At 41.1% G+C, this 18,560-nt stretch overlaps 1 protein-coding gene across 1 annotated transcript in view; it reads right to left on the bottom strand.

The window, feature by feature from the left end:
• LOC134531301 (uncharacterized) overlaps positions 1 to 18,560 on the bottom strand; it is an 80,617-nt gene that overhangs the window by 30,584 nt on the left and 31,473 nt on the right. Inside the window, exons 9-13 of the mRNA XM_063366995.1 lie at positions 16,080 to 16,272; positions 14,040 to 14,256; positions 11,653 to 11,808; positions 4,142 to 4,319; positions 2,708 to 2,876 (exon numbers count right to left, since the gene is read on the bottom strand). Coding sequence (XP_063223065.1) covers positions 2,708 to 2,876; positions 4,142 to 4,319; positions 11,653 to 11,808; positions 14,040 to 14,256; positions 16,080 to 16,272 — 913 coding nt within the window. The remainder of the gene's footprint in view (positions 1 to 2,707; positions 2,877 to 4,141; positions 4,320 to 11,652; positions 11,809 to 14,039; positions 14,257 to 16,079; positions 16,273 to 18,560) is intronic.

The following is an 18,560-nucleotide window of genomic DNA, read 5'->3' on the forward strand; positions in this document are numbered from 1 at the left end:
TGAAACGATTGCATACTTTTTATGAATAAAATTGAAATTTTTTTATTGAATTATCACGATTTTGTATGGATAAAAAGAAAGAGTGAAATGAAATCTACAATTTCATTTATAAATTTACTTTTATTTGCACTCATTAATTCAAATATGTTTATTACTTTAACGAAGATATTATTTTAACTATAACTTTTGTACATGTTTGCAATTTAACTTCTTCCAATCTGTGTTATTTTGTTAAGGATAGGACGATGATAGGAAAAGTGGGAAACGAATGGGAGTGTTTCAAGTTTAATGTGCCTCGAAAAAGTCAAATCGATGGTTGTTCCAATCGAGTGGAAGAGAGATAGATGCAGCGCAAGCGTACGATGAGCGTAACGGGACACAGCGTAAAGGGATAATGTGCGTAATGGGACATTTTTTCGTGCGTGCAGCCGGCGTTCATCGATTTATTAGACGTTGTCACGTCAAAAAATCTTCCTTTATTTGAGTTTAATTCTTCGTTGAAAAAAGTGCGTAAAATTTATTGCAACTTCTAACAGTGTACAGAGATTCGAATCCTACCGCGAAAAGAATCCGCGATTTTTTGTTCGTGTCCCTTGCCACTGGGTTACGTCACGATCACAAACTATGCCTGTGCGCCCGTCCCCGAGCACGCGGTCGAGAGCAGGCGGACTCGCGATGATCCGCCCGGCCTTGCGGTCCGCACGTCCGTCATCGCGTCTTTCTTTTTTCACTCGGATGCCACCAACTGACTGGAAAACTTACATTTTTGAGAAAATTTGTCTTGCAATATTTATTGCTGTGCAATTTATTTAAATCTAGTTTTCTAGTTACCGTACGTTAATGATCACACTTTTGTGTCTCAGCCATTTATTGTGTTTAAAATATCAACTTTTAAAAAGTATTCAAATGCAAATTAAACACGAAAAATGGAAGCTTCTACACTAAAAAAAAAATACTTTAAAAAAAAATTCCATGCATTATAGACAAATTTTCTATAATAATTTTGTCCATCCGTCTACAGTTAAAACGGATGGCATTTTCCGGTTCATCTGAATGGCTTCAGGTCACGTGAATGACGGACGGACGAGTGACGAATGGATGCGGTGGATCATTGTGAGTCCAGATAAACACTGCGAGTTTACAGTTAATTATTTACTAAGTGATCGTTATTTACAGTCAATGTAAACGGGCGAGAATACCGCCAAAATAAAATGGTAGTGTTTATTTTTATGTTTAGGCACCATGGGGTAAATACCCTCCTTCTGGAACTACAGAGCTTTTCACTGCGGGGGTCCCACTAGATATTGCTAAATTGTAACTGTGAAACGAGGACGAATTTAGGTACAAGAAGATTTCGCGAATTCATGCCTTGATAGAAAAAAATTTAAATTTGTACCTCTACCTCTAAGCCGACACAGCTCTTGGTGAATATACTGGCCAACGAGAAACCCTCACTAAAGTAGTAACCGTATCTCAGACTACCACATTTAGACGTCTCTCCGGCCGGTTTATTATGAACAGGTGACATTTTCCCGAGTTTACACAGAACTGTGTAGCCTGTGCTAGAGGTCTCTGAAAACGCAAATTTTTCTGGTCCTTATTGATGATGATTTTAATTCCGCGTGCACCTCTGCATATCATACAGATTTTCGTCCCTGGTAGGTATAGTCACCATTTCTGAAGTTAATTTTGGCAATGGATCGTGGCTGGTTGAAGATTTGTTAGATGTAGCATATTTCTTAATAGTGACACGTGTTATACCTTTAAAATACCAGTGATATGGCTACAATTTAACCTCTGCATTGCAGAAAATTTAGCTTGTAATTTAGAATCCGTTCACGAATTTCGAGCGATATTTCTAAATAAGATCTGTTTGGTCATTTAAAAAAATTACACATGAAAAAAATTTGTTTTGCCAGTTTTAGTTTATTAAATATTTTCTTCATTTTCTCACATATTCGCCATTGAGTTCTAAGCACTTTTCATAACGCTGTACCAGTTGCTTTAACCCTTCTGCAAATAAGTTCGCAGACTGGGAATGAAACCAATTGACAACGTCAGTCTTGAGTTTCCTCGTGGTCAGCTTGACAACGGACCATCCGTAGTCACCCACAAAGCGACAGCGGCAACATCGTCAAAGACAGTCCAGCAAACAGCAATCAGCGAACACACCAGCCAGTCTCCCGGATCGACGAAGCTTGCAGGCAAATCACGCGCTAGGAAGCGCGGCTACTCGCAGTGCAGATGAGTGAGGCGGGAAGCCCGCACACAGGGGCATTTATCGTAGCATCCCAGGTCCCGCAAAGCTCAAGCCGATGGCATCCTCGCGAGTCGCGCGCTTGGCAAGTATGGCAAGGAGAGCAAGGTCAGACGTTGTTATACGATCTTTGTGTACGAAAGGAGCTTCACCTGAACCTGCGTTAATGCGCCTGTGTTCAGACTACCCGCTTCACTCGTCTGCACTGCGAGTAGCCGCGCTTATCGGATGTTAAAAATTACAAGGCGACGAACTTAAATGTAGAGGGTTTAAATAAACTGGTGCAGCGTTACCGAAAGTGCTCAGAACTGAATGCTAATTATGTGGGGAAATGCAGTAGACATGTAGTGAACTACACGTTCATCACACGAGTTAATTTGTTCAATAATACTTCATGAACACGAGTGTATTTAACTGGATTGTTATAGAGCGGTGCAGCGGAGCAGTGACCTGTAAACTCGCTGCAGGCGCGCCGACACGTCGGCGGGCAGGATGTCCGGCAGCTGCTGGAAGGAGGCGGCGACGGGCAGGCCGCAGAACTCCCTCCAGCGCATGTAGCCTGGCAGGCCGTGGTCGCGACCCTGCTGGATCACCTGCGCCGCCAGGTCCAGCCCCGCGCCTGCGCGCAGTTGCAGCAGTATCAGTAGCAATATTAGTAGAAGCAGTTGGAGTTGCAGCAGAAGAAGTAGTGGCAGTATTAGTAGAAGTAGTATCAGTTGCAACAGTACTAATATTAGTATAATCAGTAGCAGTTACAGCAGTAGCAGCAGCAGAAGTAGTGGCAGTAGTAATAGAAACAGTAGCAGTTTCAGGATGATATGCAATTGTGGCCACGGGCACGAAATTTTATTTATAATTCATTAATAATAACGCCCCTCGCGATAAACAAAGGAAAATATGTATTAACGAGTGCCTGGTTGCCGCGAAAGGTGATAGCACGATTCGTTCGGTTCGCGTCCGTCACCGTAGATGGCAGCACCGTAGGGGAATAATATTATTTCGTTTTTATAATACGATTTTATAACATATACGCATCCCAAATACACCAAACTTATTTATAATGTGTTACAATATTTTTTAAAACATTGTGCAAACGATCCCGGGTGTAATTTGGATTATTATGTGTAACTGTAAAACACCATTGTTCGTACAAAAAAACGTATTTGAAAATTCAACATTACTTTTAAATAACCGTACCGATTGTGCTGAAAATCGGTGGACGAACGTTAAATTACATAATATTAATAATTCAAACGACGAAAACATGATTGAAAAGTAAAATCGATGGTTGTTCCAATCGAGTGGAAGAGAGATAGATGCGGCGCATGCGTACAATGAGCGTAACGGGACACAGCGAAACGGGTCATTGTGCGAAACGGGACACTTTTTCGTGCGTACAGCCGGCGTTCATCGATTTATTAGACGTTGTCACGTCAAAAATTGATAATTTATAATGCAAATAAATTATCATGCATGAACATAACCTCACAGACACTCCCATTAAACCGGCCAGGAGACTACTAAACATTCCACAGGCACTCTCTGCCAGCGACAATGGAAACTTTCAAGCAAACTGACACACATGCGGAAACATAACCTCATTTATATAAATACAATTTTAAAAATTCTTTAAAAACTATATACATCAATAACATTCACAATTAATACATATTTTTTAATGATGTGGACGAGTATTCAATATAAATCTCTGAAGAAGAATATTCAAAAGCACGTTAATAATTTGTATTTGTATTTGTATTTAACTGTTTTTTTTTGTGAAGCCTTTATTTTTCATCCTGTGAAAATTTTTGTTCTATGTAGCGCGCATAGTGATGTTAGTTGGCAAGGCGTCCGTTAAGGACGGCGCGCGGGAGCCGTGCTCACCTTTCCCCGGCTCCTGGAACATGTGGTTGGTCATGACCTCGTTGATGTGCTCGTCCTCGCGCTGCGCGGGCCCGTGCATCAGGCTGCGCAGCGCCGCGCCCACGCCGTCCGCCTTGTACAGCTGCGCGGGCGCGTAGAAGGACGCCGCCAGCGACCTCTCCCCGACCTTGCGCCCCGCCTGCGACACCCCGGCGCACCACTTCCACCTTCAGTCGCCAGCCCAGGTTAAAATTTATAATACGGGTTTGAGGTAGTTGGTTAATTCACCGCCGCAATCGCCACACATCTCTAGGGCATCGACTTGTGGTGGTCCCTAGCGGACAAGTGTCGAACTCTTCAAACACCCCTTCCCCCACCCTCCCTCGAACACGCGTTGTCCTCCACCCACCCTCTACTACACCTCTCATCCCTACAGTTTTGTGACGCACAAACTCCCGTTGAATGACCTTGAGCTGCAGTGAATGTTTGGTGGGGGGGTGCGGGGGGAATGACAGCGGGCGACAGTGCTGCGCTCTAACGTGTAAATAATAACCTAAGACGATACAGGGCGTTACGGCAGCGCCCTGCAGCGGTGGAGTTCCCAAGCTGCTCATCATACGCTCCTGAAAAACGTAGAGTAAATCCTATCCACTCGCGACTTCTATACAGTATATATATTCAAAGGTTCCACCGTGACTCGCGGCCCGTACCCCAGAGCGTGTCCGAGCCGCAGATCGGCAACCGTTTTAGTAAACGGTGCCCTGCGCGAGGCTAGAAACTGGTTTCAACGCATTCTAGCGGATGTTTCGCAACCATCGATGCAATTTTCACGGCCAAAATACTAGAGATAGCAGCACCGTCGCACAAAAAATAACAGTACCACCTTTCTAATATTCTCAAGTTCTTTTTATGTTGCGATTATTTCTTGTTATGACCATCAAAGTGAGAAAAATGCATTCCAGCATAGTTTCGTTACCATAAAGTTTCATTTGCCACACCAACACGCTTGATACGTGCCCCCGGTGATCACAGAAATGACTACATACGAGTTAATGGCGCCAGGCGCGGGTGCTACCGTCTGGACGAAATCAACGACAAAGTGAGCTCTGTGCATGCGCGGAATTTGGGCTAAATATCGGCAAAGTCATGCTTTTAATTTACTATAAACGGGTCGTTACATGATCCGTGTTATTCTTTAGCCATATGTCTGATAGCAATTTTGTATATAGGTATACAATAAACAGTCAACATGTACATAAAATCTATATGACAAAACTAGGGATAATTTCGTTAGCACGTAAATGTAACATTTTATTGAGCTGAGACAACGATGAGACGATGAAGAAAAGCAAAAATATATATAATATTTAAAAACAACTTTTTAAAACTAACTAAAAACTATAAACTAATTTATTCAAGGCCCGTAAAGATTTATATCGACACACAGATTCGTAACTCCATACAGTATGTCCTAAAAATTTGTGATTGTTGATTTCTAAAATCTATAAATTAACTTGTAAGATTTAAAACGAAAAACGTGGTAAGTTTTTCTAAGCATTATATGTTTTCTAAACAAATGTAGGAAAGATACTATGGAGCCATGGAAAATTATCCATATAATTGTATACGTAAGTAACTTCCATAACGTGTTTAAAAAACTTTAACAAACAATTTTTAAGAGAAAATTTAATCATGCTTATGTCACTATGAGGTGGCCATTCATGAATTCATTCACGGACACTGCGTGATAACGTTTTGTCCAGCTGGTGGTACACCCATGATTGTGGAACATACAAAACATTGGTTAAAGTGTAGTGTTTGTTTTGTGGAAACCGTTTTAAATTATCTTATTTTAAGTAAATAATTTAGTTTCACGTTGGAATCATAATTCATACCAATTAACCACCACCAGGCGTGGTCAAGCACCATAAAATATGTGTTTTCATTGATGTAGTATGGTGTCGGTGATGTATAACGACTTCTCCTTTTAATTCCCAACTCCATAAATAAACACGAAAACAAAATAGTCACGTATGCAAGATATTGCAGTACAATTATAATTACCAGGCTGTAAAATATATGCATATGTCTCTAATTCATAAAAATATTTCAATTTTTGTGAAGTTCCTAAACACGTTATGGAAGTTTCTAACTATACAATCATATGGGAAATTTTCCATGAATCCCTATATCTTTCCTACATTTGTCTTGTCATTTCAGAAAAATGCACACGTTTTATTTTGTTATAAATACGGATCATCGTGAGTAAGAAAAATTAAATATAACTTTTACCAATATCAAAAAGAAAATATAAACAGTTATAAGTTTAAATTAATTGATTTGATGTCACTCTCATCCAACCAACAAAAGCAATCGATTTTGAAGAACAAAGAAACATATGAAATAGCGAGCTACAACACGAACGCGCTCCGTGAACATAAACAATTTCCCATATTGCATAGGCCTATCTGACTACGCCTTTGTGAATAGGCCCCTAGATTCACCAGACTCCATAAAAGAAAAAGAAAATCTTGAATAAAATTTAACTGTTTCCACAATGGAATTTTGTTTGTGATATAATGATTGTTTATTTTTAAAAATAATAATATGTAACTGTTGGTGAGTTTTTTTACATATATTCTCAATAATATTTAAAGCCATTGAAGTAAATATTCCAGAAAGGTTTACATTCACTGAGATAGATGAGTATAAATAGAGTTAGGATACATCTGTATTTTCAACTCCATCTCACGTTAGTCTTTAAGGCACATTAAGTAGACGATAAATATGTAAGTCAAATGTTCATCTTTACTTTAAATTCATTGAAGATAGCTTAGTGTCTAATCGGTCAAAACCTATTTATGAAGATCAGTAAGTACTGTACTGTAGTACTGAATAATAATTACGTAAAGCAATTCTTACCCCACGCACATACCGTGATCTTTGGATAAAGTGTTGTCTGGACCGGGGTGAAAGGCAGCTAGGCTTAACTAAAGCTCAACAAAGAAGAGGCCTGAAGAAATAGAGGATACAGATTTCAATTGAAAAATTCGAATCTGAGTTATATTTGAATACATTTACGTTCCGTAACGTATGGTTTCCAGACTGAACTGAGGAAAAAATGTTATTTTACAGAGAATGCAGTATGGGTACTTACGAAGAATAGTTAACCTATTGTATTTTCAATCACTTAATAAAGAAATTTTGTTTCTAAAAAAATTTTGGGTATTATTCCCGGAAAAAAAATAAAGTAAATTTGAAATCAAAAAATGTATCAATATTTGGCCAGATAATTAAACTAATGATGAGATAGGTATACCTAAAATTTAAGTAGGTTTTTCTTATCTCTCTTAGCATATGTAACTTGAAATTTTATTTTATTTATTTTTAACCAAAAATAATAGTTAAGGTTTTTTGTTTAGTTTATTTTAATTTTTTTTTCCTTGTAATTTTGTAATGTTTCATTTTTATCATTTGGATATTATAGTTAAATTACCGCACGTAGCATAAAGAGACTTGTAGCACTTGTAGAGTGTCAGAGTTCCTTAAAGCTCAGCGTGGTTGTGTTGTGACAGGGCGTACTCACCCCAACATGTTTTTCGCAAGATCTATTAGCTGTGCTCATCCGTGGTTCTGTGCCTGCACCTCAAAGGTAGTATCAGAATAAGCCAGGGGATGGATCTGTTTTACATGGTAGTGAAGCTGCCATGGGCCCCAATGGACCTGGAATATTTACGATATTCAGACGCGGCACGGTTCTGGAAAACCCACGGCTACGCACAGTGGTTGAGGAAGCCATCCCAACATGCTACGCCACCGCAGGCCTCCAGCCGCCGAATAGCCCAGGACACCACCAGTGCAAGCCCCCCCACTGTGGGCCTGGTAAATACCGACACGGCCCGTAGGGGAGAGTGGGGGAAATCCGCCACCTGGGGGAAATCCGCCACCCATAGAATCAGACGAGGTGCGCATGCTGGAGTGAAGTGAATTGGTGCGAGATCTAGCGGAAGGAGTTTGAAACATGTTGTGTTAGCGTCCGGTGCGGTTCTTGCTGCGTGGTTTTTTTTATCGACGATAAATAGTTTTTTCTGTGTTTTCATATAATTTCTGGACTCGATTTGTAGCAAGGTAAGTGGAGTTAAATATTAACTGACACATGTAGTTATATTATAATGTTAAATACTTACTATAGTAAGTAATTTAACATATTTGTTTGTGTTCATAGTTATTTAGGTTATGTGTTAAAATGGCACAAAACGACTGATACAAAATGGGGCAATACCGCCACTCCTGCATGGGGCAATGGCGCCATGGTGGCGATATTACCCCTATACAATTTTGCAAGTAACATATCCTTTATTATTATTTTTCAGATGCCACGGACTAGGAAGAGGAGAACTGAAAAAGCAAAATGGTCAGAGGAAAGTTTGAAGGAAGCTATTGATGCGGTGAAGAAGGGTAAGTCAGTGAAAAGTACTGCAAACCAGTATAACATTCCCAGGTCAACATTAAGAGACCGATTGAAAACAAACTTAACAGAAAAACCAACCCTGGGAAGAAAGCCACTATTTACAGCGGAACAAGAAAAACAAATAGCTGATCATGTTTTATTGCTATCAAGGTTGTTTTTCGGTATTTCTATTACTGAACTTCGACGTTTGGCGTTTGATATAGCAGAGGCAAATGAAATGCAACACACCTTCAATAAGGAAACTAAATTAGCTGGCCCAGATTGGGTTTATGGTTTCTTGAACCGAAACCCGTCAATCAGTCTGCGAAAACCAGAACCTACCAGCCTAAATAGAATTTCAGGATTCAACAAGTTTGAAGTAGATATTTTCTTCAAAAATATGGAAACAGTACAAGAAAAATTTCATTTCCCAGCATCCAGAATATATAATGTGGATGAGACCGGTATATCCACGGTACATAAACCAGGAAAGATTCTGGGACCTAAAGGCCAGAAGCAAGTGGGAGCAGTAACAAGTTGGGAGAGAGGAAAAAATGTAACAGTAGTTTGCACTGTGAGTGCTACCGGAAATTACATTCCACCCATGTTAATTTTTCCACGCCAGCGAATGTCACCACAGTTACAGAAAGGAGGACCACGTGATGCAATTTATGCATGTTCCAAGAATGGGTGGATCAATGAAGATCTATTTATGGATTGGCTACAGCACTTCCAAAAGCACACTCGACCAACTATCAAAGATCCTGTCTTACTTATTCTTGACAATCACTCCAGCCACAAATCGTACAGGGTGTATTCGTTTTGCAGAAAGAATTATATACATATTGTGTCACTTCCACCCCATTCGTCTCATCGACTACAACCCTTGGATATCTGTTTTTATGGCCCTCTTAAGAATGCTTTCAACAAGGAATGTGAACTCTACATGAAAACTCACAGCAGCGAGAACCTAAAAATCACACCATACGAACTGGCAGAAATTTTTAACCGAGCCTACATTCGTGTTGCTACACTGGAGAAAGGGGTCACTGGATTTTTAACAGCAGGAATTTATCCATTGAATCCCACCAAATTTGGAGAAGATGATTTCATTGCTACACGTGAAGTTAATTCAACAGTTTGCATTCAAGATGGTGAAGAAGAGCCGCAAATTTCATCTAGTCCTATTCCTACGGCTACATCACATCAACCTCCAGTATCAGAATCAACATGCCAAGATAACACAGATATGGAGACGGAGCCTCTACCTTCCACATCTGGAGGAAAAAATGAAGTAAGTCAACCTCCTTTATTGCGCCACACTGTGGGCCTAGTTGAAAAAATCTCTCCAATTCCTAAACCATGTTCATCAAAATCGGTTGGTATAAGGGCCTCAAGAAAGCAGCACTCTGAGATCATCACTTCGAGTCCAATGAAGGCTTACTTTGACGAAATCACTAAGAAGAAATTGATAAAAAGAGGATCTAATGTCACAGATGAGAGGAAAAAAAGGAAGTCATCCAGCAAACACTCAGGAAAGAAGGTCATGAAGACATGCAGAAGAGGGCTTATGTTGGAATCATCATCGTCTTCAAACGAGGAAGACATAGATGAAAAAAAATTGTGTGACGACAATGAGGATGATGATATAGACCCAGTGCAGTTTGGTGATGATTTCAACGTGTGCGTTATATGCAACGAATTCGGAAAAAATAACGAATTATGGTTCCGCTGTACGCTTTGTTCCCGATGGGCCCATTCAGAATGCAGTGGCTATGAATCAGCTAAAGACTATATATGTGACTTTTGTTAATTTCTCTATTGTATCCTAATGGGTGGCTATGGATCAGCTAAAGCATGAGTAGGTTTACTTTTGTTCTTTGTCGTAGTGTATCCTTGTAAGTGTACATGTAAGTTATAGCTTAAACACTTCAATGTTTTAATAAATAATGTCTTCTTTACAAACAATATAAATATCTCAAATGAGTGGCGGAATTACCCCGAGTAGCGGGGTAATACCGCCATTCGCCGAATCGTAATTACATACAAATTACACATAGAAGACTTATTTCTAAGCTCTTGAACTGTTAGCATTGTGTACTAAGATCCCCAACTGTCAGGTATAACTGTTTATTTCCAGCCTATAGTCATTCGGTTGATGGCTATCTTATGTTTTCCTTAAGGTGGCGCCATTCCCCCATCTTCCCCTACCTTTCACATCACTGGGACCCCTCGGTCACCCAGATGCTCGTGATCCAGCCGAGGATTATCCAACCTCTGCTAGCTTTGCAGGCTAGTTCCCGAGCGTTAAGTAGCTCACGACTGCCACTCGTCATCAGAGCGGGGACTCCTCTGAGTGTGCTCCAAGCGATCGGAGCACCACTGCCACCACGAGTCCATCTCCATAATCTGATCCAGGGCCGTTTAAGAAAACCTCAGCGGGGATCTGTCTCTTCAAAGGATCAGTCCCATGGTACCCTTCACTTTCAGGTATAGTGCGTTCCCGGCACCACCTACAGTCCCAGCGACCGCCGCCCTCAGCCGCATAGATATCCTCGGTTACTCACCTCAGACTCTCCCCCGCCACCGGGTTACAGCCACTTAAGGCCCGGGTTGCGCCTGGCCACGGCGACCCTCAGGACTCTCAGCGGCCCTTCACTATTCCATGCACACCTTGGTTCATCACTATGAGCCAGGTGTCTTGAGACACCACCTAGGGTTTGGGGGTCCAAACCCCCCGATAGATTTTCGGCAGGTCAGGGCGCAGCCACCCATCCACAGCCTACTAACCTACTAGAATTCCCGTTTCGACACACCGAGGAAGTCAGAGGATCGGGCACTCCCAGCAGAGCCCTATTTGTATATCAACACTGGCGCCGCGTGAAGGCTATGGGTTGCCGTAAGCAGGAGAGGCTCTATATTCGCATCACATGCCCGTTTCGGTGACCTGGCGAGAGCATCACTCAGATACTAGAGCCGGCTACAGCTCCGACACGTCGCAGGTCAGCAATCATTCCCCGAGGGGACCCAGGCACCTTGGCCAGCACTCACCCCAACAGTGTAAACATGTAAAGAGACTCACCCGGTCGAAGGAGAAGAGCGTCTTGGGCATGAGCGAGGCGACGAACCACAGCGCGGCAGCCGCCACGCTATTGGCCACGCCGGGGTTGGCGTCGATGTCGTAGCCAGTGAAGAAGCCCGACGCCTGCGGCCGCAGCCCGTACTGGTCCATCGTCATCTGGGGGAACACGCGCGCGCACACACTCAGACGTAGTTCTTGAAGTCGCTAGGTAGCAGCTCGCATAACACAGTACATCACTAACACAGCTACAGCCACCATTCTTCCTTCAATACCCACCTCCTGGATATAGCAAGCAATGGTTCAAGCCCCTTTCCCAGCACAGAAACTACGAACATACAAAATTTCGAAATACTTACTTCCTAAATAATTTTAACTTAAGTTTTCTTACCACACTGTTACCAAAGTCACTGGTGACCATTTAATTTAGTGAGAGCTATAATTTTTCCTAAGTTAGTAACATTAAAATTTTCCGTTAATTTTAATTTTGTAGTCTTGAGGTAGTGATAAATTTTATTTTAAAATTTGAATAGTAATTTACTTCGGATTTTACTTGAGTTAGTCTTTTTAATTATCTTTTTTTTATTTTTAAATGAAACTTGGTTTTCAATTTGTAAACGGAATGTGTTGTCGCTGCGCGCACACGATTGACGACGAGCGCTGCAGCGGGGAGAAGTGGAAACAGCTGAGCAGCGCGCCCACACCACGCATGAGATCAGAGTATCATGTGGACCAATCAGCGATCAGTGTCCGTCGGACACAATATAGGTCAATGCAATTATAGACGGGCCTTTATGGTTTGGTAAACATAGATGCTGCAGACGTGATTACTAAATATTTATGCATTATATTATAGGCCTTGTATATATAATTTTAAGGAAATATATTTATATATTTAGGGGGAGTGTGTTATTTTGAAAAAAGTGCGTTGCCTTCTGACGTTTAACGCCAATTTACTGCCATCTTTTGTATTTTTAATGGAAGAAAGTACATAACAGGAGTTTATAGAAAAATATTACTTCAAAATTTTTTTTAGAACAATCTCGTTATAAAGGTAAAGTTACTCTTTATAGCAAGGAGTAATGAACGATTCAAATTCAAGGAATATGTTTGTTTTTCTCTAAGCTTTTATACGAAATGTCATGTAAGAGTTTTGACGTGTGGTTTTAGTTTTTGTTTTATCTCTGGTTAGTTGGTTGTTTAAAAAAAGAAATAAAAAGTAGAGAAGATAAAATAATTTAAAATTTGAATTATAATTTTATTTTATGAAGTTATAGATGTGACTAGTTGTAAAATTGCTGGATTGTAAGTTGTTGAAATAGCTTGGGAAGTTGGGATTTGTCGAAATCCTTGAAGATAAACTTTATACTACAGCGACATGAATAATGGTGCAGGATCCAGATACGGAATGGATGTTGAATTGATGAAGCTACCAGACGACTACTGGTAGTACTGTGCCATCATCGGGACGATGAAGTGTCGCAGGAGTGTTCCATCTGGTGTTCGTGTACTGCCTACATCGGTATACGTTTCCAGGTATTAATATAGAGATCACTCTACCAAAGGACTGGTTATATAAAAGAACTTCTATGAGGTTGATCATTTGGTTGAGATATGGAGAACTGTAAATTTTTACTATTTATAGTTATTTAAATTGGAGTCTTACTCTAATATAATCATTATTGCACTAGTGAAGGGCCCTTTGTTTATAATCAAATAGTAAGTAAGAAGTCAGTGAATTACTAGTAAGGATGAGTAGTAGTTTGATACCCGCATGATTGCCATTTGTTTAATGTCTTCTTTTAGTGGTTTTATCTCCACTTGTACAACCCCAGAGGAAAAAAACTCCGACTGAGTTAACTAAAGCTTGGCAAAAATAAAATCTTTGTTTATTCAATATTCGTAAAATTAAAATAATAATTTATAGAGTATTAATATTAAATTTAGGAAATGAAACCAAATATCTAATTATTAACTCTGAGTACCACCTACCTTGAGCATACGATCTTGTATAATAGAAATATTATCCAAAATCCACTAAAGGGAGTTGTACACCGTTGGCCCTCTACTTCAACTTTAATTGCTTAAAGATTTTTGCATACACCACTTTCCGGGAGGGAGTTAGACAGAATAATTTTTTTATGATCAGTTGGTACCCTGATGGATGTTGGTGTAGTTTTTCGTATTTTATCTTTGAGGTTTGGATCTGGGAGGGGATAACGCTCAAAACCTCACTGCAATCATTGACCATAAACGCTGTTATTCGTTCATAACTATTCACATTCAATGATGCAACCTTTGTTACTGGAGATAGGGGCGGAGGCTCACTACTGCAGTAATGACAATGCTGTTGGCAGCTCTGCCTGCAGTGAGCGGTACGGGGAGCCTACCTGACCCAACACGGCGGGCAGGAACTCTGAGTAGGTGATGTGCTGTATCTCCGCGGCGACGATGCGTCGCGCCTCCTGGAACAAGGTCTCGTCGTCCCAGTGCGGGTTGCGGGTCTTCAGCTCGAGCGCCAGCCTGTTGTGCTCTCGCAGCCACAGCGTGTGCAGCGCCGCCAGCCCCACGTGCTCGTTGGCGCGGTGGTCGCCCGCCGAGAAGCACCTGCGGCACGTCCACACTCCATCCGGCACCTTTCCGGCACGCATACACTCCCTCCTGTCCCATACACTCCCTCCTGTCCCATACACTCCCTCCTGTCCCATACACGCCCTCCTGTCCCATACACTCCCTCCTGTCCCATTCCGGCACGCATACACTCCCTCCTGTCCCATACACTCCCTCCTGTCCCATACACTCCCTCCTGTCCCATACCGGCACGCATACACTCCCTCCTGTCCCATACCGGCACGCATACACTCCCTCCTGTCCCATACCTGCACGCATACACTCCCTCCTGTTCCATACCGGCACGCATACACTCCCTCCTGTCCCATACCGGCACGCATACACTCCCTCCTGTCCCATACCGGCACGCATACACTCCCTCCTGTCCCATACCAGCACGCATATACTCCCTCCTGTCCCATACCGGCACGCATACACTCCCTCCTGTCCCATGCCGGCACGCATACACTCCTTCCTGTCCCATACCGGCACGCATACACTCCCTCCTGTCCCATACCGGCACGCATACACTCCCTCCTGTCCCATACCGGCACGCATACACTCCCTCCTGTCCCATACCGGCACGCATACACTCCCTCCTGTCCCATACCGGCACGCATACACTCCCTTCTGTCCCATACCGGCACTCATACACTCCCTCCTGTCCCATACCGGCACGCATACACTCCCTCCTGTCCCATACCGGCACTCATACACTCTCTCCTGTCCCATACCAGCACGCATGCACTCCCTCCTGTCCCATACCGGCACGCATACACTCCATCGTGCACCTTTACGACATGCATACACTCCATCCTGCATCTTTCTAGCACGCATACACCCCCTCCTGTTCTATACCAGCATGCATATACTCCATCCAACCCTATGCCGGCATGTATACTCTACATCTAGCGCCCATTTAGCATGCTTACATTACAACCAGCGCCTATTCAGCGCCCATATTAAATACAGCACTTCCCAGCACACTAACACTCTGCGCCTCCTTACACTGATGCCTGATCTTCACAACAACCACCACCACCTACTGAACAGACACTCGTCAGGAGATCACTGAGAGCCATTACTGTTCTTCATCGGAGCCTTTCTTGGTCAAGGCACTGCTATTATGGATTTTGATGTGCTACAAGGTTATAAACTCTCCGCGTGACAATAAGTATGAGAATATATTATGAAGTGTCAGATACATAATTATTTTAAATGGTTCGAATGTTTTAATGACAATTCAGGAGATTGGATTTTTCAGGATATTTCTGTACGATATTTTTCAAACTCAAGCTAATTTTTTTTTGCTTTATTTCATGGAGTATTCATACATAATAAGGTTCTCAGAGAGCCTGACTTAGTTACAAAAAATTTTCTTATGTGTATTTTACAGCGGACCACTTCAGAGATACCCTTATCAGAAGCTCTAGTAAGCAAATTAACTTCAAACATTAACTAAACTTGTAATCTTATGTAATTTTTTCTTTAAAAATATCATAAACGATTCTTGAAGCTATAAAATGAAATCTTTAGAATAAAATTTTAATCTTTGTGCTGAACATAACATGCAGTTTTCATGATCTTAAAACAAAAGGTTGGGTTTGACACACCCACATCCTCTTTATACTTTCTACTTGTCGATTACCGACCTCTGTGTGTTTGCAGTTTGGCTTGATCAGCAAAATTCATCGTAAGTTATCAAATACGTTCTTTATTTTCGTGAGAGGGGTGAATTGTGCATTTTTTTACTACATGGTGAAATTTGACTAATTTATTAGCCTACTTATAGAGCATTTAGTTTTAAATAAAGCCCTTACTTGTAAGTCCCGTTGAGCCTGCAGTCCAGGTTGTTTGAGTCCTGCGGGAGCAGTGTGGTGCCTCCAGGACCCACCTGGAATGCCAGCTGGCCTCCAGAGAAGGTCCTCAGCTTATTCGCGTCCTCCTGGGAGCTGCCGTAAATCATGGACGCATCCAAGTACGAGGTCACTTTGTTGAGCTGCTCACGTGGCCCTGAGGAAAAAGAAACGCCCCGTAAACCTTGCTAAGTGCTGAAGTGACTGCAGATAATTATTCTTATCAGATTTCACTCGATTTAAATTGTAATGCATATGAACATCTATAATCTTAGCTGACTGATGTATCTTCTCATTGCCCCCTCCCAACCATATAGTTCTTTTTTTTTTCTGGCAAAAGTGATTTCTATTTATGAAATGTTCTAGCTTACAGTAAGTCTAGGTTGTTCTGAAGTTAAAAAGTTATTTTTAATTATTGATACATATATCTACTAGTGCTTATTCCGTGGTCTCTGTAACGCCACAATGCACTTCAAGTCAGAGCAGGACCGAATTTTCCCTACTAGATAGCCCTGATCATCCCTCCCAGCCAAAATGAGTCATCATTGTGCACGAATGACGATTTTAAAATCTCACATTTTAATAACGCCTCAAAAATGGAAACTTATGATTGATTGGCCGTGTGATGATTGTTATAGCTTACGGAAACATAGCCTCTATTAAAATGGAATGATGTAGATGTACAACAGAGCAAGACTTTTAGAAATCGGTTCAGTAGGTATTGTGTTTACTTCTTACAACCAAACAAACAAATTTTAACAATATCAGTAGGTATATATAGTATGTCCTGGTGCAGGGGGGTTGGGGGTCGGGAGCCGGGGAGCCACGGCCACCATCTTGGATTACGTCACTTCCGGCGGCCATCTTGGATTCGACCTTGACCTTTGACCCCGGCGGCCATCTTGGATTACATCACTTCCGGCGGCCATTTTGTTTTTATCTGCCATTTTGTTTACTAGAACATTCCGCCAATTTGAGTTTCGTCCGCCATTTTGAAAATCTTTATTTATTATACGATTTTAATGAAATCAATTTTAAAATTTATAAAAAAATTAAATAAAATTTAAAAATATATTACTTAATAAAATTTTAATTAAAAACCTGCGCATCGAACACCCCACTCCTCTACATTACGAGTACACCAACTAGCCCCCCCCCCCTCCTCTGTTACAATGACATCGTCATCGAACACCCCACTAACCCCTGTTACATTTTTTCGTTACACCACATTCTTTAAAATAAATTTATTATCAAAATAAAAATATATATACCATCGTTGTCTGCTGGAGGCAGCCATCTTATTTAGTGGAGACCGCCATCTTGATTTCATCTGATGGATGTCGTCATCGGGTTTAGGTTTCTAAAGTATGTTAGTGTATATAAGGTCGAGTTTCAATTCTCTACCAACATTATTATGAACCTTATAGACCGAAATTTACAAAATCCACAGTCATTTTGTTGTTTTAACCATAATTTTTTCTTAAAGTCTTATCATTTATAGGTTTTAACTAAAATATATGTTATCAATACTATCGTTGTGGATGCGTTAGTTAAAGTAATGATAATTAAAAAAAAAATTATCACTCCATCTTAGCGGACCAGAAATTTTTCAGTCTCCTAACTTACAAGTAATATTCTCTTCTCATGTTTGCGTACACATGTTTAAAAGCTGCATGGAAGCAGATATTTTTTAATGTTTGCGTATAATATCATTTCACTTTTCCGAAACCAATTTTAAATAAAATAATAGGAGAATTCATGTTTTATATTAAAATAGTAAAACAATATATGGGTAAAATTGTATTTATTAAAAATAAAATCTCATGAAGAGAAAAACGTACAAGAAAAACAGAACTATACAGCAAAGGGAAACCATGCAACAAATGGAAAATTTACAACAAAATAGATATAACAGCAAAAACAGAAAACTATACTGCTAAACTGTAACTATACACCAAAATGGAAAATATATACAAAAAAATAAAACGACAAAACAGAAAATAAATACAGCAGAAAAACTATACAACAGATTATTTTACAGGTCATTGCCAACATATCCGTGGGGGACCGTGCGGATACCATCTTCGCAGATCAGCCGTTTGTCGTCCTCCCACGTGATGGCCAGCTTATTGCTATATTCGCTGTATAGTATGTGCTGCCGGGAGCGAATTGCTCTTACACCCGCCCTCCTTGTGCGGTGTTCTTGCAGGGCAACCAGGTAGTCGCTGAATATGATGCGGTTTTTGACCACGCACCGCTGGATGCCCTTGGCCTTTTTCTCGCTCTTACCACCACACCTGTAGGCGTAGAGTTTGGCTCGTAAGCTTACAAACTCCTCCATCACTTCTACCCCACATTCATCTTTGAATTTGCCAACAAATTTCTTGTTGGTGGGGGAGAAGCAAGGGTGGCCGGAAGGGTAGCAGCTGGTGTCGAACTTCTCCA

The sequence above is a fragment of the Bacillus rossius genome, chromosome 3 (genome assembly GCF_032445375.1).
Source record: "Bacillus rossius redtenbacheri isolate Brsri chromosome 3, Brsri_v3, whole genome shotgun sequence".
NCBI classification, from domain to species: Eukaryota; Metazoa; Arthropoda; class Insecta; order Phasmatodea; family Bacillidae; genus Bacillus; species Bacillus rossius.